The following is a 23,783-nucleotide window of genomic DNA, read 5'->3' on the forward strand; positions in this document are numbered from 1 at the left end:
AGGAAAAGAACCGGATTATCATTTCTAGTGAACACTTCACCTGAATTTCCATGAACATGTCTTTTCTCATTTTTCTCGTGTTACATTTGATGCATTATAGCATAAATGACAGACTTTACGTTTTGCAGATTTTTGTCTCATAAACAAAACTCAATAAAAATACCTCAGAGCAAATTTGAAGGCTAAGATTTATGTCCTTTTATGTGATGTACAGTGATTGCATGTTGCTGACCTTGGCCTTTCTATTAACTTCCACACAGAAGATTGCTTGCAACACAGCAAAATAAAAATTGTGCGGTCTGATGCAATTTTCCCTCATCTGCAGTTCTTTAGCTATGCTGTGGACAGTGTGGGAGGCAGGTCTAAAAAAAGCACTGTGGTCAAGAAATTGTATTAAAGACTTGAACATTTGGATTACAAGCCCATATATATAAAAATACACACACACATACATACATTTCCTCTTAATGTCTCTGCCCTTCATGGCAATGCATCCAAACCAGCTGTGCTGCCAGCTGTGCTTTCCAAAGTTGCTGCCCTTTGATGCTGTGACTCCCTGTAGCACTGAACAGCCCAGCTTCGTTCCCTAGAGAACAGTCTGCCATCAACTTCTCCAGGTTCCTCTCATTTACTACAAAATGGAGACAGAAGAATGACTGGTTTTTACCTGTGCTTGTTCAGTTTTGGAGACTTAAACTGTCTTGTAACAGTTCAGATTTGAAACTATGATATTTTTTGCAATTTAGCCTTACATGCTATCTCTGCTAGGAACTTCAGAGTTCTTTGCTGCTTTTTTCTGAATCTTTTAAGTTTTGGCAACTGTACCATGCATATTTCTTCAGGTCTGCTGTTCAAAAACCTGGAGATCATAGATCAAGTAGTAAAGGCTGTTAGACTTATCTTTTAATATCTGCTCTGGTTTTCTTTGTGGTTTTATTAATACAACCATTTCCTTTTTAAATAGGAATAAGCACTCATCAGTGGGTATTTATTACACCATTTGCAAGGATTGCCAAGTTCATTTTGACTAAAGAAATGCAAACCTTAAAAGAATATCTTTGGGTAATAGTTTATACTGAATATCACCTGACTTCTTCAGAATTTGCCTACAGTAAAACAGTGCAAAATGAAACATATAAAGCCAAGCTAGATCAGTAGAAACAAGACTGAAATGGAGGATGCAGGATAAGTTTACTGGAGTGATGTAGCCCTGCATATCAGAAAGGAAAATGTAGATGACATGCAATTCAAGTGTTACATAATTTCCAATCATATGGAGAACATATTCGTTACAGGTAAATGAAGCCCGAAAGAAAGAGAGCTTCCTTCAACATCATGTACTCATTCCTCACATTGTTTTGATTTTAGAAGTTAAAAGTATAGAACTAAAACATTGGACCATGTATATTCTGCATATTCTGAAACCCTTACTATAAACTTTCTCACTTGCCAAAGAATGCACCCGGCGTTTCATAATGATGACTACACAGTCATGGCTCTGTTCTGAGTGTCTCTGTATCTTGGGCAAATAAATCAGTTTACAACATGTCTGACTAATAATTAACACATACAGAGTTTTCCTAGAAAACTGTACTTTGCAGCCTTCTGTTCAGATTTCTTTCTGAATGCTAACTGAAGGTATTACATCTACAGTAAGTGAACATTTACTGATAAAGTGAAGCACAGAGAGCCTCAAAAAAGGCTGCTTGAGGCAGAAGAATGTGGCTCAAAAGTCAGATATTGCTCTTATATTGCATCGCAAGTGAAGTTTGGATGGCAAAGCAGCTTGACTCTAGAAGAAATTTCCCCCGAGGACTTTACTCTGTTGAAGACGGTGGTTCTGCAAAGTGGAACAGGATAAAAAGGAGTCTGTATCAGGGAAGGTCCTGCAGGGTACGAGGCTGTTGCACAGGAAGAGATGATGCCTGCAGCTTTAACATCGTCTCCAAAGCAGCTATATGTTACTGTGACCAATTCTGTGCCTCAGGTTCTCCTGGCCCTGTAGACTGTTGTGCCGACTACTGGGATGTTTGTGACCACCCTGTTGAGCCCACCAGGTCAGATGAGCCTTGGCCACCTCCAGCATCGGGTAGGTATAGAGAAAATGCTCAGTTAGTACATCAGGATAAAATATACTTGGAAGTAAAATGACTGATTAGTCTTTAGAGTGTATACATCCTAAAAATGTGACTGAAAACATAGTGGACAAAGACACTGATATGAAACTGGAGTAAGAATTACGTTTGTTGTTATTCCTTTGTCTCTAGGGACATATTTTTAGCATTGGTTAGATCATATTTCTGTTGGGCAGAATCTCTGTTTTACCTGAAACTTCTCAGAGATAACCTCATGGGGTCAAAAATAGTGTAATCTCAACAATTTCAATAGAGCTTCACAGATTAACATGAGATGAACAGCAAGCTCTAAATTTTTGTACCCATCAGTACAAATAAATCATCAAGAAAACTGAGGGTTATCCTGAATGATACTGTTCTGAGGTATTCTGCAATGGTTCTGATCCAGCATAGCTTTCCTGTGGGACACTATTTTTCCTGTGACAGCTCAGGTGCAGGACTAAGTGAAGGGTTGTGGTTAGGACAAAGATTTCTGGCATATTTTAGTTTCTTACTAGTTAGTTTGAAGTGGAATTTCCTCCAGGACTACTCTAAACTCAGTACATGTTTTTAAGAACTAAAGACAGCAAAAAAACTATCTACAGACAGCTGGTCTTCCCTTGGTTCCTGCAGAGGCCAAACCTCTGCTGGTGAGAAAAGTTTAGAATTGTGGATTTTAAGACTCTGTAGCTTCTTACTATTGGTAGACCAAATCTGGCTGAAAATGAGGACACCATACCAAACTTTCAAAAGCCTAAAATCAACAAAAATACTACCACGACTTTTTAAAATTAACTGTTTCTTTGCAATAACCCTGTTGCTTGCATTCCAGCCCCCCGACCACAAGCTTTTCAGGAGGCTGTGCTCTTAAGCCAGGCATGCAGCCAAAATCTGATAAGTGGAAGTGACAGAAATGCTGTAAAACAAATATGATTTTCCAAAGCGTTTCTGATAATCTAAACAAATGTTCTATGTTTTATGTAAAGACATTTGTTTCATATGTATTTGGTGCAGTAGTACATATTATTTCCAACAGATCAGAGGGTTGTTGTCCTGAGCTCCACATAAACATTTAGCAGCATTTCTGCTGCAGAGCTGACAGCCTGCAGGTCTAGTCTGGCCAATTGTTTCTTGGAAAAGAATCACTACAAAACCTGCAGCAGTTTGCCATGCGGGCCCTGCCGTAGGTCTACCTCTAAAAGGTAAAAGTGTAACAGAAGGTTTAGATAAGGGAATAGGTGAGGGGTAATATTTTTACTGCCTTTCTTAATCAAATTTTTTTGTATGTGTGTTCACTGTTTTGTAACTCCTGGACTGTACATACCTGCCAGAGGTAGCAATTATGTTTACTCTATTCAAGCACCTTTATTTATCCTATAGGTGAGCTTATATCTTTGTTTTATGTCTCATCTCAGAAGAAGATCCTGTTTTTCTGATCCTTAAATTGCTTCCTTGATGGAATGTTTGCAGCTTTCTAAAATCTGCTTATTGGATATTTGTTATGTAAGTAATTTAGAGGGTAAAAGGAGAATAATAAACCAGCCAAAATACAGCAGGAAAAAAACCCCAAACCTCTAAAGGAACTTTACAGAACTGGAATGTCTCTGAGGAACAGGGAAGAGAGAATGTAATCAGGACAAAATGGAGAAACAAAAAGGACTGAATGTCTGAAGATTAATCAAACTATGAAACATTTTTAGAAATGACATAAGTATATTAGCTGACTTTTAGTAACTGAGACTACACTTCTGCATTTGGGTAAGAATTATTTAAGCACTAGAAGACTACATACACCAAAGTACTTTTCACCTGGAAGATTTTGATCTTTTGGTTGCCTGTGGTTTTGCTCTCAGTGCTTCCTGAGTCATATTTCTTTAAATAAACCAATAAACTGAAGTGCTTTACATGAACTGGAATGAGCAGCAATAAAACGACTCAGTGCTTTATTTCTGGATTCCCATCTATTCACTGACTTGGTGCACGGCAGCAGTAAGCTACACTGGGACTTCTTCCATGGGGGTGCACCATGCTGAGGGCCAGTCTTGATTTAACTATGTGGAACTGCTTTGACTTTACCTTTATGAACCCAGCATTCAGTATGTTTTGATGGCTTTCCTGTGTAGTTTCAGAAGAAACTGTGTATATTCCTGCCTTAGGTAACTAATAGAAGCTCTGGATTTTTTTAGTATTTTAATTTTAATTTTTGTTATTGGAATAACTGTTAGATTTTTATTTATTGATTATATTTGTTAGTTATTTTATCTTTTTGTTCCAATTACTCTGATGGTACAAAAAGCCCTGTCAGAGTCAACACTAGATCTCGCCCCGGTGGTATAAAAGTGACATCCAGAGTTTGCTAATTGCTTTGACACTTACACAGTCAGGATCTGGCCTACAGTTGAGTAAACCTGGAGACATTTCACTGACAGAAGTACTTATACCAATACTGGGGCAAATGACTTCAGAGCTGTGGGGGTATAGGAACACTTGACTTGGAGGGAAGTCCTTGTTTTTTAAATACTCTTCCTTCCAATCATGATTTTCACATCATATAATCCTATTCGTAAAGTCATCAGGCTGCAGCTTCAAATTCATTAATTTCCCACTTAATATATTCATATTCCAACCTAATATATTCAGGGCCAGACAATCTTGCTGTGTTCTCATGCAGACAGTGTCTTTTAGCTTAGATATATCTGCTCTTTGCCACTGATGCCACCTGGCACTCCTGGCCCTCTAAGTCTTGATTTGGCTAGACTAAAGGAACCGTATGGTTTGAATCTTCAATTCCCTAAGCATACATTATTAGAAAGCTGCTTCTGTACTTGCCCAGGTTTGCATTTTTTCTCAGGCCTGGGCGGCGAGGCCTGCCAGCAGAGCTCCAGCGAGGCTCTGTCCTGTCTCTTAGATGCTGCATCAGTATTTCCTTCCCTTGATATATCTGAAATATCTTGCTTGGTGCCTCCTTCCAGCTACTGTCTGATGCTGACTTTGTGACAAACTGCGACACTTAAGTAATTTGCTTTGGGTACTCTCTGGAAAATATCTCGGATCTTAGCAGAAGCTGTATGAGAGCAGACACACTGGGCCTCAGACCGCTGAGGTGACATATATCTCACCTACGTCTGCGCTAGCTAACGTAGCCTGCTGTAGGACTAACAGGGAAAGATAGGCACTTATAATTAATTCATCAGCTCGAGTCTACCTCTGCACTTCAGTATGAAATTAGCAGCCGAGGCATACGTGTGTATGTCTGGGCAGACAAACTCCAGCCCTTGCCATGAGAAGGGGATGGCCTTCCTCGTGGGGGGGAAAATGCAAGTCAACACTAGATTAATACGAAACATGGTCTAAGCTTCTTGAACGTGGAGAAGAAAGAACTTGGGGGTTCTGCCTCAAAACCCTTTCGGTAGGGGAAGGAACATGATCCCTACCTATAGGTTCCCCAGCGGAGGAACAGTGAGAACAGGGTGGAAAACAAAGACCCATGCGGTAAACGTACAATGTTTGTTATAGACTTGATCCAACGCCCTGCACAGGCATTCTGGATCTTTCTTTTACTGAAGCTTTGACAATCAAGTGCACTGAAGAAACAGTTTATGTGGAAGATCTTAAAACACACATCAAGTCTTTCCTCAGGGACGTGTTATCAAAGAAAAAAATTAGGAGGCGTGTATTTGTTTGGAAAATACACTCAATCAATTTAGGCTTTATACTGGGTTTTGGAGAATATATGAAACATCCATTTGCCTTGAAATATAATTGACCCATCTCTTTTTCAAACAGGAATGAAACTGGCAAGGAAAAAGAATATATTATAGTAGGTTTGGAATAGTAATTAGTTTTTTAAAGTCTATAACTGGAAAAACTTGTTTCTATTTTAATTGCCAATTATAAAATTATTTTTATTAGAAATGTATTTTTTTTACTGGAAAAAAAACTTTATTTGAAGCATTATATTTATTTACATGTAAGATAATAATTTTTCCGTGGGTGTTTTGAATCTGTTGCTGATTTTATTTACTATGAATGATAATGTACCTGGTAAAAAATTAAAATACATCAAACTGCCTTCATTACTTGGAAGAAACTGGAAATAGATGTTGCTGACTTTCAACGAAATAATTTATGCATACCACACACAACCAATTAATTCAATAGTAGCAAGAGTTTTGAGTTAATTCACTTAAAAAATTGTTATTTTTTTCACACATCTATATGTTATGTTGGCAGGTTGTTATAAAGATGGCCGATATTACGGAGAAGGAACAATAATTAAAGACAACTGCAATTCCTGGTAATGTTTCAGAGAACAGCAAATTGAATTTTATTTAGCATATGTCATGAAATAGGAATTAAGGTAGTGAGCATCTTTAAATTCATATTAAACATGTAATCAAATCAAAAAAGCTAGAAGAGTAGTGCTGTGTTAAGGTATTGTAGAACTAGATTATAGCCAATTTAGAAGAATGGCAAGAGGTCAATGGGCTTTCTAATCGAGATAGGAAAATGAGAGTATAAAAATCTCCTCCTCACTGGCCTAATTCTGTTCCTGCTCAGTCAGTCTGCTGGCTCTGACCTGAGTTGAAATGGTTTCAGCCTAGACCTTGGCATTGACCTGAATGCAGGCAAAACAAATATTAAAGTTTGGGGGATTATTTTAGAACGTCTTCCTCTGTTTCTTTGGCATGAATGATATCTTACATTATTTCATGTAAGCCGTCTCCCTGTTTTGCTGCTCCAAAAACCAGCCCTGTACCCGCAGCCCCAGGGAGCCTGGGGGCCTCCGGCAGCACCCAAACAGGGCTGGGACCCTCACTGCCCTGGCTTTAGCCCAGGGTCCTAGGAGCAAGGTATTTACGGCCACGTGGCTCCTTTCTGGGTTTCCAGAGTGAAACTTCCTCAAAACATCTCATTTACAGGACATTGCCTTGCTTCCATGGGTTGGTCTCACAAAGGTGGAAGCAAAATTTTTCAAATACAACCTTTCCCACAAGCTGTAAACCTTCCCACTTTGTTGCAGTTAGGATTCATTAGGTAGTGAAGTAGTGAGAAGTAGCATTGTGTTTTCATAAATACTATGTGACATTTATATTGTTTATGCTTTTTTTTCCTCCATCTTCCTTCTGCTGTTCAGGTGCATATTTTTCCTTTGACAATTCATTTTCTGCTCAGTAATATTCTTGCTCTTTCAGCAAATGCTTCCAAAGTCTCTGGAAGTGTTCAAAAGAAGTATGCCTTGTTCGCCAAGACTTAATTCAGTACATCAATTCTGGAGATTATGGGTGAGAACACTTTTATTTTAAGGTTTTGTTGTAAACCACTGTATTGCTCATTGTATGTATGTGCAAATTACAAGTTAATGCAGTCCTCCCCACCCCTTCCTTCCCCAGTTACATTACAGCAATTTGACAGTGAGTGTACATCTGTGAAATTTTCCTAAATGTCTGGCAGATTATAGAGTTTTAAATGGAAAGATATCGAAAGTTTCATGCTGGTAAGACTTGACATTGTAAACATCTATCTAAAACATTCTCCAAATTTAGAACAATTTTTTGCTCATGAAACACTATTTGGATCATCTCTTATTCTTCACTTTATTTATTACTCGGGCTAGATATTTAAAGTCATTTTTTCTCATCCCTCAAGAGCATTGTTCCACGTAACAGAGCTCTAGGTAGCATTGGAAGAGGAGAGGATGGGCCAAATGGGGACCAAGATATCAGAACTTTGTGGGGCTCGGTGTTTTTCTTGCTACCAGTTCTCATTTCCTCCAGGTAGTGCAGCAGGATTAGGGACACTGGAGTACCGGCGCGGTGCCTTGGGAGCCTGCTGGTCATTTAGGGACAGAGATACAGGGGTTGCGTCCCTAAGAGCTGAGGTGCAAAATTCACCAATGAAGCCCACACAGATTTCAAGCTGTGACTCAGTGCTGAAACATTTTTTACTTCCCGGGAGACATTCAAATCAACTGAGTTGGGATAAACAATTAAGTTAGGCACCTGGAGCCCTTCACCTCTGTCTTGTCAATGGTAAGCAGTAAGGTTTACCACAGGGTGGTTAAACCCACCTGAGATGTGACTTAACTTCTGCAGATGCTTTTTTTTCTGTCCTGCATACAGTTTGCAGGGTTAATGCTACAATATGAGTCTAGTCTACTGAGAGTAGGGAGGGAATAATTAAAGAGCCATTGGGAGCCCTTTCTCTCAACCTGGCTGTTGGTAAAAAACTCAGGAAGGTATCAGCTGGGCTTTCTGCTGGGTTCAACAGTGTCTTACTGCTGCTGCACCAGAGCTTGAAGGCAATATAACTCATTATATGAAGCTGTTAGTTCTCTGTGGGCATCTGAAGCATAATCTGAAAGTAACTTCAACACAGCAGTAATTATGACTGAACATCTTGTTTTCCAGTACTTTTCTGAAGCATTGCATGCTCATCTCCTGCAGGCAGACATGATGCTGACCTCAAATCACCACTTTTCATATACTGCTGTGTTGCTTCATCCTACACTCATTTGTAGTGGAAGAGCCCGTGCTAAATATTTTCTCATGCCTATCAAATACAAGGTTTTGAAATGTAATTTGAAAGATTTCTTTCTGGATGTTATTGTTAACGGTGCTCTTACAAAGGAGCAAGGTATTAATGTGAGTGGTTTCTCTAACCTGGGTTTTGTTTGTTTGTTTTATGTCTGTGAGGAAGATGGAAAGCTGACAACTACAGCCAGTTCTGGGGAATGACAGTGGAAGAAGGTTTCAAAAAGCGCCTGGGCACCTTCCCTCCATCTAATTCCTTGCTGAATATGAGAGAAGCTCCAGTAAGTGTCATGTATAATTGTTAATTTTTTTAATAACTTTATGACATGGAAAAATAACTGTGGACAATTATAAGATTATGATTCAGGGATTTAACACTAAATGCTTCCATGTTGAATGTGAAGCTCCCAGAATAGCTCTCCAAGCCATAGAGTGTGTGGTCCTATTGATGGAAATCAAACAAGGAGGAGCAAAAGCAAATGCTAACCCTTGGGAAGCTGTGCATCAATATTGACTTATCATTGTAGATCACTGGTGTTTGAAATCTTTGCTTCTTCAGGATGGTTCCATACCATCCTCTCCATTTGCTAATCATTGCACACATAGCTGTAACGATAAAAAAACCCAGCTGGCCATAGTTCATTAAGGCTAACAGCTGAAACTAAACAACAATCTTTGAAAGAAGCTCTGAAAGCCTGCAGGATAAAGTAATATAAAGATGCAGTAGGAGGCTGGGGTTTTGGCCAAATGGAAGGAAAAATGATGGGAAGCATGGGAAAATGAGACGGTTCTCTACTATCAGTTTTCTAAACCTCTTGGCCATGGCTATTTTCATGGCAGCTAAATTAAATTTCTTATCATACATTTATGCTCAAATTAGTTCTGCAGCAAAGCAAATATACTTTAGGTTATGTAGGTAGATTAAGCAATTAAAGAAGAAATGCATAGTTATTGAATCCAGAGTAGATTTTCCAATGCTTTGGATCAGTTACTTAGCTTCTTTCTTAGAAGACCCAAAATTATGGAAATCATAGACGGAAAAAACTAACTACGATACCATAGCGAAATTAGAAAAATTGCAAGAATAAGTAGGGAGATCCTAGGATTGCAAATGATCCTAGTTCAGGCAAGTGATGCCATTTGATGATCTATTTGAAGTCAATCGTTGATGCTTGTTGTATATGTGTATGGCAGAAGGGTTTCTGTATCTCCGAAGGCCTTGTGGGGATAGCAGTGCAGAGCTACCACTTGACAGGCAATTTGGGGAAGAGGGGGAGGGCCATGTGCCTCTGTAACAATTTTAACAATCCTGACCTTTGTGCTTAATGCAGACTGGTTCTTTGTCCCACACAAAGTCAGCTCCCTGCACCAGCGTGGCAAGGCATTGAGCTGTGGCCCAGGTTGGACAGCTTGCTCAAAATTACACTGTAGAGGGCTGGTAAAACAATAAGTTGACAGAAATTCAGCTTTGGAGTTTTGTGTTGTATTATTTGCTAGACTACTCTTCGCAGCCAAAGAAGGATCCATTTCAGTTGAAGATGGCAAGTCAAAATAAGACAGTGACATAAAAGAGTTTTGTGCAATATTTAGTAGGTATCTGCCCCAAATTACCAGTGAACTGCATTGAAGCTCAAGAGAGTTGGGGTGAATTTGTTGTTATTGTTGGCTTTTTCCTTGAGGAAGACAGTGTGATATATAGCAGAAGCAAAAAGCGGGTATCATACACCTAGTTCAGAGACTGATGTCTTCATTACTAGTTATCTAGCTAGCTGAGACAAATCCCACCTAGGAAAACAAGAAAGGGAAGGTTACAAGAAATTCTTTACAATATTTCCTCTTTTCCATAGAGTTTGGGGTAGCTGGTCACTCAGTGGTCCTGCATTATGTCCAGCCTATTGAATCATTGCTATTAAGCTTCCTGTAGCTTCTTTTGACTGCTACTCTACTTACGGCCTTTGTTCCACTGATACATTTCTCAGGCATATTTTCTTTATCTGCTATCTTTTTATGAAATCTGTGAGCTACAACCCAACTGCCTTTGGCTCTGCTAGACACCTGAGGAGCTTCAATGCATTCTTACCCAGAAATGTAGCTTTGCACATTCATGCATTTAGGCCCCAGGAAGTCTTACATGTTGCTGGAAGCACAAGCTTTGGACAGGATTCTAAGAAATCTTTCTCTCTACTTACAAAAGCTAAAAATATAAAATAATAATCTCTGTATGACTTTCTCCCCTTCTAGAGAATTCTTTGAGCTTGCAGAAAATTGCTCTGAATTGTACATGAGCCCATCTCCTACCTATGGTTTCTCTTCGGAATTATTAGAACTTTCTTGCTCTTACCCCTTGTGGTTTCTGTCTTAGCTAGTCTTGATGTAAAAAATATTTTTCTCTGAAGCTTCCTGCGAAGCTCCAAATCTCCCTGATTCTGTCCCCTTCTATAGTTTTCTAGAAGAACATAATCTCTTTAGTGTCCTTGTTCTGCCTTGGGAAATTTCCTATCATCAGCCACATTTTAATACTTCACAAAAACATTAAAAAAAAATGGTTTTCTTCACTCATAGCCAGTTCCATATCTACCATCACTGCATGATCCAGCAATTTCATAGCCTGGATTGGGCTCACCAGGGTTACATCGACAGATCCTTCCAATTGGCAAACCAACAGTAGTCATGCAGTCAACTTCCAGGAACTTTTTAAGAGAAGTATCTTACCCGATTTTCAGAGACGTTTGCCCCTGCTTCGACTTTCATGAATAATTTTCAGTCACCGATATTTTGTGAAGCATACTAACACATTTACGAAGTCCTAAGTGATAAAAACCAAGTGAGTTTTCATGACAGTGTTTTCATTAAGCTTCACTTGTAACTAGGTGACAGCTCAGAAGAGAGTAAAAAGATATGAATGATGAAATTTAGAAATAATGAGTTTTTAATATTTTTCAGAGACATTCTCCAAACCTTAATGGCTTGACCTTTAAGTGGCTTTTTTGAGACTAATTCACCTGCAAGCCAGGCTACTAGTTACTTACTGTGGATAAATTGGTACTAATCAAATAGTCATGCATTCTCTGGGATTATTACTGCCTTTCCCATTTTGCAAGTGAGAAAACTGCAAGTCATTTGCCCAAAGTCATATACTTAGTTGACAAAAATGCTACAATTACTGTTCAGGAGTTTTTGTCTCTATCTTTTGCTGACCTGATTAAAATCTGGTAGCTTTGCTAATGTAGGAAGAAAACCATAGCTACCCATTCATTAAATACAACTTTTTTTTTTACTTTAAATAAAACCTTTTCTTCAGGGTGCTACTGGTCTACTATTTAGGCAATAAGTGACAGTTTCTGGTACCTAAGGGTGTGATGTTATTATTTTCTACTGTCTTTTGGGGTTGCTTGAGAAAAGCATTTTTGTGTATAAGGGACTCCTTACACAAAGGCATGGAAAAAAAGATTCAAGAATGTAAAGCCCTTCTGTGTTAACCACTTTACATCTACAGCAGTCTTAGTTCTCAGCAGCGTTGAAAAGTTTGGTTGTGGCTTTTTAGTTGTTTCTTTGACTGACATATGCAACTACAAATATAGCTTCATAACATCACTTCAAATTAAATGGTGTGACAGAGCTACATTTCATCTTAGGGAAAACACAAACTTCTTGAAGTTGCTCATAGAGCTTTTAATAAAAGACTATACCTGCTCAATAAGGTGATGCTTATGTCTGGAAGGGTAGTTTAACATGATGGCACATTAGAATACCTAAAAGACAATGATACAGAACAAGAACTAAGTCTGAACTGAGGATCCTCTGCTGCAGAGTATGGCTAGACCTGAATGTAGACTGACAGCTAAATACACCACTAAAACTGTTGTGATGCCTGACAAAACTGAAGCTCCCAATAGTGTCAGATGTGTTATCTGAGGAGACATTTTGAAAGTGTTACTCACTGCAGGAAACAGTGCAATCATTCTTGAAGTTCTACGTAGCACAAAAATAACTGCCACGCCTTTAAGACACATGGTGATGCACGTGTGGTGGTATTCTGTCAGTACATGTTCTGGCAAGCGGTACATTGCCATGGTGGCGTTGGCACCTGCTGGCAACAAGGTGCTCACCTAAGCGCCATCTTACAAGAAAATAGAATACATAGTTTAGTAATAAGGCACCATTTTGGATTAAGTATCAAAGAACTCATAAAGACAATGTGAAGGTATATAAGGTACACCAGCTGTTCCTCTGATATATGACTTTTCTTAGTAAAAAACTCAGCAGTTGTAGATCTCCCTCTTGCAAACTGAAGCTCATGCATGCCCATTTTGTCTTCACAAAGCAAGTGATGTCCAGAACCTTTTTCCTACATTAAAAAAAATATTGCTTTCCCTCAGAAAAACTATTTCCACATTTGCAAATTCAGTAATCTTCAGCCTTTTTTTCTCTGATGGGCCATCTAGATTTTCCAAAGAAGTCATAGCTGAAGTACAAGTATTCTTTTATATCCACTTACCTTCCTGCTTTGGCTAGACTGCTAGCTTCACTGCACACAAAACATATGAAGGTTTAAAAATAGTTTGCCAGTCATTTTACTGATTGCGTTGTGCTGTCTGATGCGGGTCTGTGGAGCATATGTTGAGAAACAATTGTCTAGACTTACTATTTGTCACAGAACAGCAGTGCTTCTCAATATCAGGGTAGCAATTTCTCAGACAAAAAGCTAATGTTTCTGGCCACAGGTCAATCCCACATTTCTAAATGACAAGGCTGAGGGTTAATGAGGGATTTGCTCTGGGATTTACAATATGAGGCTATTAAATACATTGGCAGTAGTTTAGGAATACATAAAGTAACACATTGTCTCACACCAAAGATCTATTTAGAATTTTGCTTTTCTCAACTGCCTCATTTGTAGCATTATAAGTGGTCTTTGCCCACATAAGTGGGGTAAACAACCTTTGCCAGATTTTGCTTGTTTACTGGTTGATAAAGAGCAGTCTTGTCATGTAAAAGAAACACTATTTGTCTGGGATTTCGCCTGTATGGTGTGTCTTCAAAGTGAATCTTGTGCTTGTGCTAGCTCATTAATAATGAACATAATGATAATTTAGCAAGATATTCTTTAAATTAGCTGTTGCTTTCTGTGTGTCATTTGAGGTTGCAAGTCCCATGTATCTAACAAGCTTTTGAATAAGCAGACTTTTGAAAATGATTAATCAAAATATTGAGATTAATATTTTAGCAAGATTTAAAAGATTACTGGCTTGTTATGGGCGGAGGTGAAACTTTCAAAAGCACTTCAGTGACTTAACAGCTTGCAGTATACTTTAACGGTATTTGAGACTCACAGCCTGCATCTGACATAGTGAACCTAGAAGCACTTGAGAGTTACTGAGTCTGGGCATATGCACAGACTGTATCAATCTGTCTGTTGGGGCTGTATCCCAATCTACTGTCATATACAGACTGAGGTGCGAGCTTTTTTTGTCTTTACCCACTTCTCAGCTGTGGGTTTTCTGTGGGAAATCCAGGTGTACAAGCCGGATGGAAGCACCACTGTTTCCCAATGTATGCAACAAAGTGATCTGGATACAGCCAAAGTGGTAAAGTTTGGTTCCCCAAAGAGTCCTGAAATAGTTTGAAAGAGCTGTCCTCAAATATTTAAATCAGCTTAGGAAAAGGTATGTAGTCTTATAAGTCACATAAGCAATTTAGAAAAATGGTGCAGCCAGGACACCCAGAATTAGAAGACTAAGTAAATCAAAGTAAAATAAAGGAATTTGAACAGGATAGAAGCCATTGTGCTTCAGGGTATAAGCCTGCTTATAAGAAAGAAGCATCAGGGAATGTTTTGCTTAGGAACAGATTATCAACTTTTGTATGTTGTATTTTTCTCTGGAACACATGTTATCAACAATTGTTTGAGACAAACTGATAGACTTGATGGACTGATATTGCAATTCTTTGTGGCCATTCCTATTTCCCTGTGCAGCATAAGCAATCATTCCATAAAGTTCAACAGTAAAAAAAAGGGGTCAATGGTTTTGATATGTTGAACACAGAGCAGATTATTAGCAGTTGTACCAGATGGTTCTTGCATACGTGGATGTTTGTGCAAAGCTTGGTGGACATGAATTAAGGCTGAGGGATGAAGATGCCAGAAATGGCTGTCCAAATGGCTTTAGTGAGCAGACCATAAATTCTCATCAACTCAACATCAGATTACAGAGCTGAAGGAAAATCACTGATTTTCACTCTGGAATGAGAATTAAGTGCTGGAGATTGAAAAAACTGTGAAAAGACAAATAAATGATACACTGTACTGATGCCTCCCCCATGGTAACTACAATTTCCTACCCACAGCCATGTGCCAAGGACAATAGGGTAGCAGGTACCTAACTTCATTGCTATTTGTAGCAGGAGGCTTTTCTTTCAAAAAATGCCATCTGGGTCATAATTAACATGTTTCATAGGAAACTGTTGTTTGAGATAAAAAGCAGAGAGAAACTGGACAGGTTGTTCAGGTTGGCAGTTGTGGAGTTCAGCTTTCCAGCTCAGCTAGTGGTGTGCTAGAACCCCCCTGCTCTCGGGGGTCCACAGCACCCACCCACAGGGTAACCACACAGGGATGCTCAGGAAGCCACAGGTGCCAATGCTTTAGGTTTCCTCAATTTAAAAATTAAGAATTTTAAAAACAAAATGAGGGTAAAATTTAAGACAAAATTAGGAATTGAAACATATACAGATCTCCTACATTTTGTTTTAGGGAAACTCACTTCCAGAAGAAAAATTTCCTGCATTTTTTGCAGCCACTTATGCATGGCCTGAGTGGATTCATGATCCTCTGGATCAACGAAACTGTGGAGCATCCTGGGCTTTTTCAACCGCAAGTAATATTCATTTTTTTTCTCCTTTTAAAAATATCATTGATGTTAGATGCATGATGAAAATCTGTAGTGATTAGTAATGAAGTAATGAAGTAAATTTCAGTTTGCTGTTCACTTTTTACCAGCAAATAGGAACATTTAAAATTGCTATAACTTTCCCTCTAAGTTGTCCCAAAGTCTTAAAAAAGTCAATCTAAGCTGTAGAGCTTTGATTGCTTTTCATAAGTTTGTGTAACATAGGGAGATTTCTTGGTGGCAGAAAGTAGAAAATTAATTCACTAATGCACTTTACTGTAACGGGTAGAGTAACTTTTAAAAAATCTGCATCCCTTGCTTGCACAACTACATGCTTGACTTGAAAGCTTAAAACAGGTAGGCTTCATTTTTTTTATATGCATCTATACATTTGTGCATTTGCCATTGTCCAACCCTTGCTACTCAAGCAAATTAAGTATAATCTTTTCAATAATTTTATGAGAAGAAAACCCTGAAATTGCTCAGATATTTGTGGAAGAAACTATTTTCAAACTCTGTAAGCAAAGAAATGTCAGTAATGCAATTCAACCTCATGTGCTACAGCTCTGGTTTTATGAAAAATGAACACAAGTGTTTGTGTCACTTTCTCCAAAGAAGTTACAGCCATCAGTTATGTTCATTCTTATTATGCTGCAATAAATCTCAGTACATATTGGGATATATAAAGATAGAGGAAAAAATTGTGCAATCAATCTTTATGACTTGATCCGGCCAGTGGGTCCTCACGGGTACAGGTTTCTGCAACTGCTTCTTTAAATCACGGCAGTAAGAGAAGGAAAGGAACATTTAGGTCAGTTAATCCCAGCTCCCTGCCAAAGTCAGACTGAACACACTGTTACCAATATGTCTTGTTGAGTGTAGTTTTAAAAGAGAAAACCAAGAGAGCCTCTAACAGCTCTTCTCACAGAGTACTGCAGAGATGAACAGAGCTCACTGAGGGACTTTTCAGATATTCAGTCTAAATGTTCCCTTTCATAAGTGAATCTTCTGATTTTAATTCACACAATTACTTTCAAAGTTAAACATTATGAGATGTCTTCCCACGTTGTTTAAGTGCATCTAACATTTTCAATCTGAATTTTCAATCCTTCTTTGTAAGATTAATTGTTGCTCAATGAATAGACAAGCACTGCTATATCATTTTTTCTTATCATTCCTGTAAGTATTCCAAAACTCTTCAGTAAAAAGCTTTTACACCTATGAAAATAAATTCATTATCACGTGACACCTCACAAAAAGCACAAAACACAGTCACTGTCAGCTGCCATCAGCAGATTCACTCCTCTGAATTCTTGTCCAAAGTTTTCACTGAAGTTAGTGTTGATTTTGATGGGGCTTTAGATTTCAAGGGATGGATTTTTTTTTTTATTTTCAGGTTCAAAAATGAAGGGCTAACAATAAAAAAAAAAATATAATTTAAGCAGAGGTAAGGACTGGGATTGGGGCTTAATAATTGTTTCATCGTCACCCGTTAAAGAAAGCGGAAGTGACTTAATTTCACCTACGACTTGGTTAACCTAGTCTGCTTTTAAATCAGTGCATAAATATATTAGTACTTAGCATTATGACTGACGGGGTTCAGACATCTAAGGTGTCTATCTCAGAAGAAGAATTTTCTGTGATTCAGCAAGGAGGTCCAATGAATCCCACATTTACACATTAGTATGAGCATTTCCAAATCCTCTTTCCAGTAAAACCAATACCTTCAGTCTTGAATTTTCTTCTTCATAGGACTGTTCATTTTTGCTTTTCTTTTTTTCTCAAATTAAGGAAGGAAATGTAGAAAAAAAAGGAGATTTGGAGATTCAGCTGTAGAGAGGTGGAGGAGTATTTGCTGAAGTCAACCAGAGATGAATATGCATTTAGAAACATGGTAAAGACTATCAGACTAAATTCTGTAAATGCCTCACCTGATGTTTAGATATGTGGGAATTTATGATAACCAGTAAGTCTATGGATTTATAGTATTACAGCAAAGTTGCTCATGATGCTTTGCAGTTTCACAATCCTCTCTCTTGAAAGCCTGTACAGATTATATCTGTATTGTTTTGTAAAGTTATCTGCACAGGCAGAAAATACGGAGGTTGTGTTTCAGTCCCTCTTTCACAATAACCAGTGTGAAATTGTGAGTAATTATTTGTTTTTGATAATGGAAAATTTATTTCAAAACAGGTGTTGCGGCAGATAGAATAGCAATTCATTCTGAGGGTCAGATCACAGACAACCTTTCTGCTCAGAATTTGATCTCTTGTGATACCAGGAATCAACATGGATGTAATGGTGGAAGTATTGATGGTGCTTGGAGATATCTGAAAACACATGGGTAAATATTTTATCTAGATTATTTTAACTTGAGCCAGTCAAGTTACAATGTTGCTTGTGTTACAATGATTATTTCTGACCCTTCAAAAAAGAGGCATTTAGCTCTGTCCTAGGTCAGATTAACTGTATTACCTCAACAAGACTAACTCTTTCTCATTTACACCTTTAAATCACCTTCATGAAGCCCAGGACCTACGGAGCATTCACAAAGAAATAAGCAAAGACTATTCTGAATGAGGGCTCTCAGTGAGAAAACCCTGCAACCACTTAGCTCCCATTTAAGACTCATTAAATCTAGATGTTGTCATTAGCTGTAATACAACTGGGGAAAATGGTAGCCTCCCTAATAGTAAGACAAAAAAGAAAGGATTTTTTTACGTCAAAGACAATACCATAAGTGGACTCAAACCTTCTGTGGTTCTTGGGATACAGGCTTTTCATGTTAAACAACATTGAGTAAGCAGTCAGTTGCATGAGACAACATTTTGAATATTCAAAAGGATCAAATATTGTCTTTCTAAAAACCAATTGTAATCATCCCATCCCAAGCTTGTGCCAGAATGCACCTCTGTAGCAAGGACTATACCTAGATCATCCTTCCTTCAGGTCAGACTAAGGAAAATTAACAGCTCTCAAACTCTACACGAACAGCTAGAAGCTTTTTAAAATGACACATAATAATTTATAGAATCACAGAATGATTTAGGTTGGAATGAACTTTTGGAGGCCACCTAGGCCAACGTTCTGCTCAAAGCATGACTAACTCTGAAATCAGATCAGGCTGCTCAGGCCATGTCCCTGGTCATATTTTTAGTATCTCCAAGGATGGAGGTTCCACAACCTTTCTTGCAGCAGGTCACTTTCTTTGACCACTCTTGTGGTCAAACATTTTTTTTCTTATATGTGATCAGCATTTTCCTTGGTACAACTTGTGATGGGTACCTTTCAGCTTTTCACTGTGCATCTCCAAGAAGAGTCTTGTTCTGTCTCCTCTATCACCTCTCCTTATGTAGTTGAAGACAGTAATTAGATCCCCTTTTAGCCTCCTTTTCTCTGGGCTGAACAAATCCAGCTGCCTCAGGCCCTCCTTGTGTATCATACGCTTCAGCCTCCCAAGTGCCTTCTGCTGGACTCTCTCAGTTTGTCAGTGTCTTTACTGGAGATCCCATAACTGAACACAATACCCCAGATGTAACCTCACGAGTGACAATTTAAGGGGAATAATAACTTTTCACACTGTCTTGGCTATGTTCTTGCTAACACAACCCAGTATTGATTGTCCATGTTTGCTGAGAGGGTCCACTGCTGGCCCACATTCAACTTTCTGCTCATCGAGACCCCAGGTCCTTCTCTGTGAAACTGCTTTCTGCACAGGCGGTGCCCTGCCAGCACTGCTGCATGGACATTTCTGGCTCAGAGGCAGGATTTGGCTTCTGCCTTTGTTGAACTTCATGAGGTTTCTGTCAGCTCGTTTCTTTAGCCTGTTAACATTGCTCTGAACGGCAGTCCTGCATACTAACCACTCCCCACCAAGTTGGCATCCTCCACGAATTTACTGAGGGTGCCTTATGTCCCACTGTCAGATTATTAATAGAGGTGCAAAACAGTGTTGCCACTGTGTTGACTCCTGAGGAATGCCATTAGTAAACAAACACTGGTCACTTTGATCTGTCAACCTTTCAGCATGCCAGTCCAGTTCAGTCACTGACCTTGTAAGCAACTTATCTAGTCCAATAAACTAGCAGAAGAGCACAGGAGACCATGCTGAAAACATTGTTAAAGTCAAGGTAAATGATATCCACTGCTTTTCTTATTCTCCATGGAGCCAGTCATTTCATCATGGTCAGATCATCTCATCTTATCATCTCATCATGGTGAGGCATAATTTGCCATGGTAAATCTGTGCAGCTTGTTCCCAGTCAAATCCTTGAACTTCGTGTGCCTGGAAATGGCTTCCGGGAGAATTTGCAATAATCAGATTTTATATGCTGTATAATTACATTCCGCTGTTTCTCACATTATCAGAAATTTTTTTGTACTTCCTGTTCCATATCAAAATCTATTTCCTCTCTCACTTTCATACACTCTCATCCTTTACTCCTTCTTTGATACTGATACTTTGATACCTGATACTGACAGACAGAGAGATCTCAGGTGTGCTGTCTGTCAACTTTTAATTTTAGTTAAAAAACAGACAAACAAACCAACCAACCATGGAAAGAGCAAAAGAATGTCAGATGTGATGCATCAGATATCAGAGCTGACATGGCAGCCTGGGGATCCAGGTGAAGACCAAAGCGCTGCCATTCACATGGACACGGTTTACGAAGTGATCATTCTGCTTTCTTCAAGCATACCAAACTATTTCTGATCGGACAAGGATTTTGTATTGTTATGGGGAGAGTTTACATCGAGTGTTCCTCTGTCTTTCCGTGTCAGCCCATAATCAGTTTTGATTTAGGTTTTGAGTGAGACACCCTTTAGGTGAGCGATTACAGTGGGCAGTAAGGGATTCCACCCAGCAAAGGCCCCTCAGCATCTCACGGGGGTAAAAGAGAAGGCTTCATTCATGAAGAAATGAAAGTTACAGCTTAACATTTTACACAACAGCTTTCTGTAACTAGAAGAACAGGCTCCTTTCAACAGGTAGCTTATGTTCTTAAGAGAGTAAATACAACTCTTTCTCACTGGACTGTTTGCTTGTCTACCATGTTAAGGACAGGAACACAAGAATTGCCAGTGTAGATAAGGTAGGAGATCCATTTTACTGAGTATTATCTCCACAATAGTTGGAGCAAGCTATATTTAGAGGAAAAGTCCTAAAGAATGCAGCAATAGGACAACCTCCTAGTCTTCTGTTCCCTCTGACTGTTATCCCTGTATGGGCATAACTACCACAAGCCCATAATAATAAGATTTTTCCTATACCAGAAAGCTGTTTTTTTTTTTTTACCTGAAGCAGTGTGGTTGGTGACGCAGCCTGTTCTGCAGAGGCAGTTTAAGTATACAAGAGTTAGCTTATTTCTATAAGGAAAGCAAGGCAGGCTGAAGCTGTATGGGGCATTTTGTTATCAACCTAGCTGTACCCACACAGGAGCTTGTGCTGGTGTAAATGCAGTCGTGAGAAGATTGCTGCCTGACCGACCAGAGTACCAGTGTGAAAGTGTGTGCAGAGCAGGCTTTCTGACTGGTGTAAGCCTGGAAGCATAAAGACAGGGCACCTCAGCTCACCAGAGCACACCTGTGAACTGACTTTTCGCCTCCAACATCCTAAGTACTTGCATTATTGCTCAGTCACCTGAGATGCCTCATGGTATTCACCAGCCTCTTGCAGCTGACTGAGTAAAAAAATCTGCAGGGCAGTTATGAGAACCATCACAAATTTTTGGAGACTGTTTGGATCTCCAGTAAATCTCCACAGTCCAAGACTATTTTCTTAGTCATTCCTCCAGCTTTCTTGTCCCCATGGAGCCAGCTCCAACATGTACAACATCACTGCACTCTTACAGACCTTTGCCTGCTCCCTATTCTTATCCCCGACCATTGATGTGCCATCAAAGTACCACACATGAAAATATCTCTACTTACCTATTTTTATAAACAACATTTCTAAATCCTGATTTTCTTTCCTCAAGTTCAAATGATATTTCAAATCCTCTTCCAACAGTTCCAGACACAAATAAATACCTTAAGGAAAATATCCAAATATCTGTGAGGACAGATACTGGAAGAACAAAAAAATGGCTATGCTGGGTCTGAGCAAGGGCCCATCTAGCCCAATAGTTTGTCTCTGACAGTAGCCAAGAGCAAATAGTATCAAAAAAAGAAAAGAACGTTTTTGCTTCACTGGACTGATAACTGAATATTTTTTGTAGCTGAAGCCCCATAATCCATAACTTTTTACCTTTGACAAAGAAAAAAATGGAAATTTATGGCATAAAAGTCTGAAGTGTCTTTTGAATGAGCCCTGTTAAATAGTGCTTGCTTCCTCATACTTTCAGGTGACTTTTATTTTATGAGTCAGTATATTGCAATCATTTTTTTCATTATCTCCGTACCTTACAACAGGGAGAAAGCACATTGATTTTCTGTGTGGGCTTGTAAATTTTCACAGCATGCGTTTGATGCTGTTTTAAAGCTTCTGGTTTTCTGATTTCTGAAGTGTACTTATCTCAGGTTTTTGATAGATTTTCAGGAAAATCAAGTGCTGGCCTAAACTATCCCCAGTGAAGTCAATGGAAGACTTCCATAAAGCTCAATGAGGTTTGGACAGTGCTGAGACCTGACTTTTCAGAATCACTGAGCACTCATTTAACAGTGAAATCTGCTATAAATGGAGCTGAATTGCTGTTTAACTCTCACTGTCTCTCTCTGTCTTCCTCCATTAATTAAAGAATAAATCTGTATTCTATTTCTAATTATTATTAATTTTAGGCATTTCAGTTACAAGCAATAATTTGGGAGGAATCAATGTGGTTTGAAAACATCTGTTTTATCTGCTAAGGGAAATTAAAAGCTTATAGTCTTTAAGAATGAGGAAGAAATTTTTCATTTTCAGGTAGTAAAAAGGTTACACACTTGAATGCAAATACTGCTTCTAATCAGGGCTTGATCTGTTTTGTACCTTGGGCTCCTAGCAATTGCAGGGTATGATAAGGATATTATTGTTATTAGTCTTGGCCAACTTGCTAATAACATAACCTAATATTTTAGATTATGTTCTCATCTCGCAATTCAAACATATAAATACAATAAAACCACAAAAATTTTCATTGGATTGAACACATAAACATAACTTCAGATGCATTCTGCCAAGAGTGTATGAACACACTGCAGACTTTTGCTGCTTCTCCCTGAATGCTGCTTGCTTCTAGTAGTATATTTGTATATGTGTATGTATATGTACACATAAACACATTCACATTTATTTCTGTTTTTCTTCTGTGACTCTGCTGGCAATTTCTTCTCCTTGAAAAATTTCTAATGTTTACTGTTGTGCTGATGCTTCAGCATGTCCAAACTCATGTTTCAGCAAAGTGCTGTTAAATTATGTTACTCATGACTGCAGAAACTATGGTTAGTGAAAAGATTCAAAAGTGACTGTTAGTTCAGAATGAGTCATCATGTCTGGATTATCACACAGGGCCAGTGTGGTCATGCGTATTTGGTACTTCAGGTTTATTGCCATAGAATTAAGACCCATCCATGCAGAACCTGTGACAAATCCAGGGGGACGCTCCAATGGAAAGGAGGGGGAAAAAAACCCCTACCCCAGGAATGAATTTCTCTGTTGTCTCCCTCTGAGGTGTTTCTAAGTACACCTGAGGAATAGGTGTCATACTATTCCTTACACTGGGTTGCAATCACCTACTCCTGCCATGCTTATGCTAGGTCATGCTCTGAGGACTCTGTTTGCTCACCTTACCTGCCTTGCAAGCCTGACTGCACTCAGCAGCAATCCTTTATTTCTTTTGGAAATCTGTGATCAGTGGTGACTAGAATGATTATGTATATAGAGATAGATACAATTTATAAACATTGTATATGTATACATATATAAACCAAAGGTTTCCTTCTACCCAGGAATAGAAACAAAGCATAATAAATTTTAAAATTAGTAATAACAACCCAAGTATATTTGGCCTAAATACTTACCATTCCCCATTGGAAATCTGGGAATCCAGAATACCTCCAGACATTCAAAAGGGTTTCAGAGGGTTTGCCAGTGAGTAGATTGAAGAGCTAAGCAATAACAGCCTAACAACCTAACAACCTTAGATGCACAATCCCTTTTCATGTAGGCAGAATTATTGCTTTTTGCAGCTCCTGGGTGTGTTGGTCTAGTTTGGGCAGAAAGAATTTGGTAAGCAAAAAGACATTCTCCTTGGGGTCAATTTTTCTACTAC

General features: G+C 38.7%; 1 protein-coding gene across 1 annotated transcript in view; it reads left to right on the top strand.

Annotated features, from left to right (window-relative positions):
* Positions 1–1,627: 1,627 nt before the first annotated feature.
* Positions 1,628–23,783, top strand: part of TINAG (tubulointerstitial nephritis antigen) — a 45,347-nt gene continuing 23,191 nt past the window's right edge. Inside the window, exons 1-6 of the mRNA XM_009913679.2 lie at positions 1,628–2,089; positions 6,348–6,411; positions 7,310–7,399; positions 8,814–8,928; positions 15,399–15,522; positions 17,728–17,878. Of these exons, the coding sequence (XP_009911981.2) occupies positions 1,720–2,089; positions 6,348–6,411; positions 7,310–7,399; positions 8,814–8,928; positions 15,399–15,522; positions 17,728–17,878 (914 nt within the window). The 5' untranslated portion in view covers positions 1,628–1,719. The remainder of the gene's footprint in view (positions 2,090–6,347; positions 6,412–7,309; positions 7,400–8,813; positions 8,929–15,398; positions 15,523–17,727; positions 17,879–23,783) is intronic.

This window comes from Haliaeetus albicilla, chromosome 18 (assembly GCF_947461875.1).
Source record: "Haliaeetus albicilla chromosome 18, bHalAlb1.1, whole genome shotgun sequence".
Classification (NCBI taxonomy): domain Eukaryota; kingdom Metazoa; phylum Chordata; class Aves; order Accipitriformes; family Accipitridae; genus Haliaeetus; species Haliaeetus albicilla.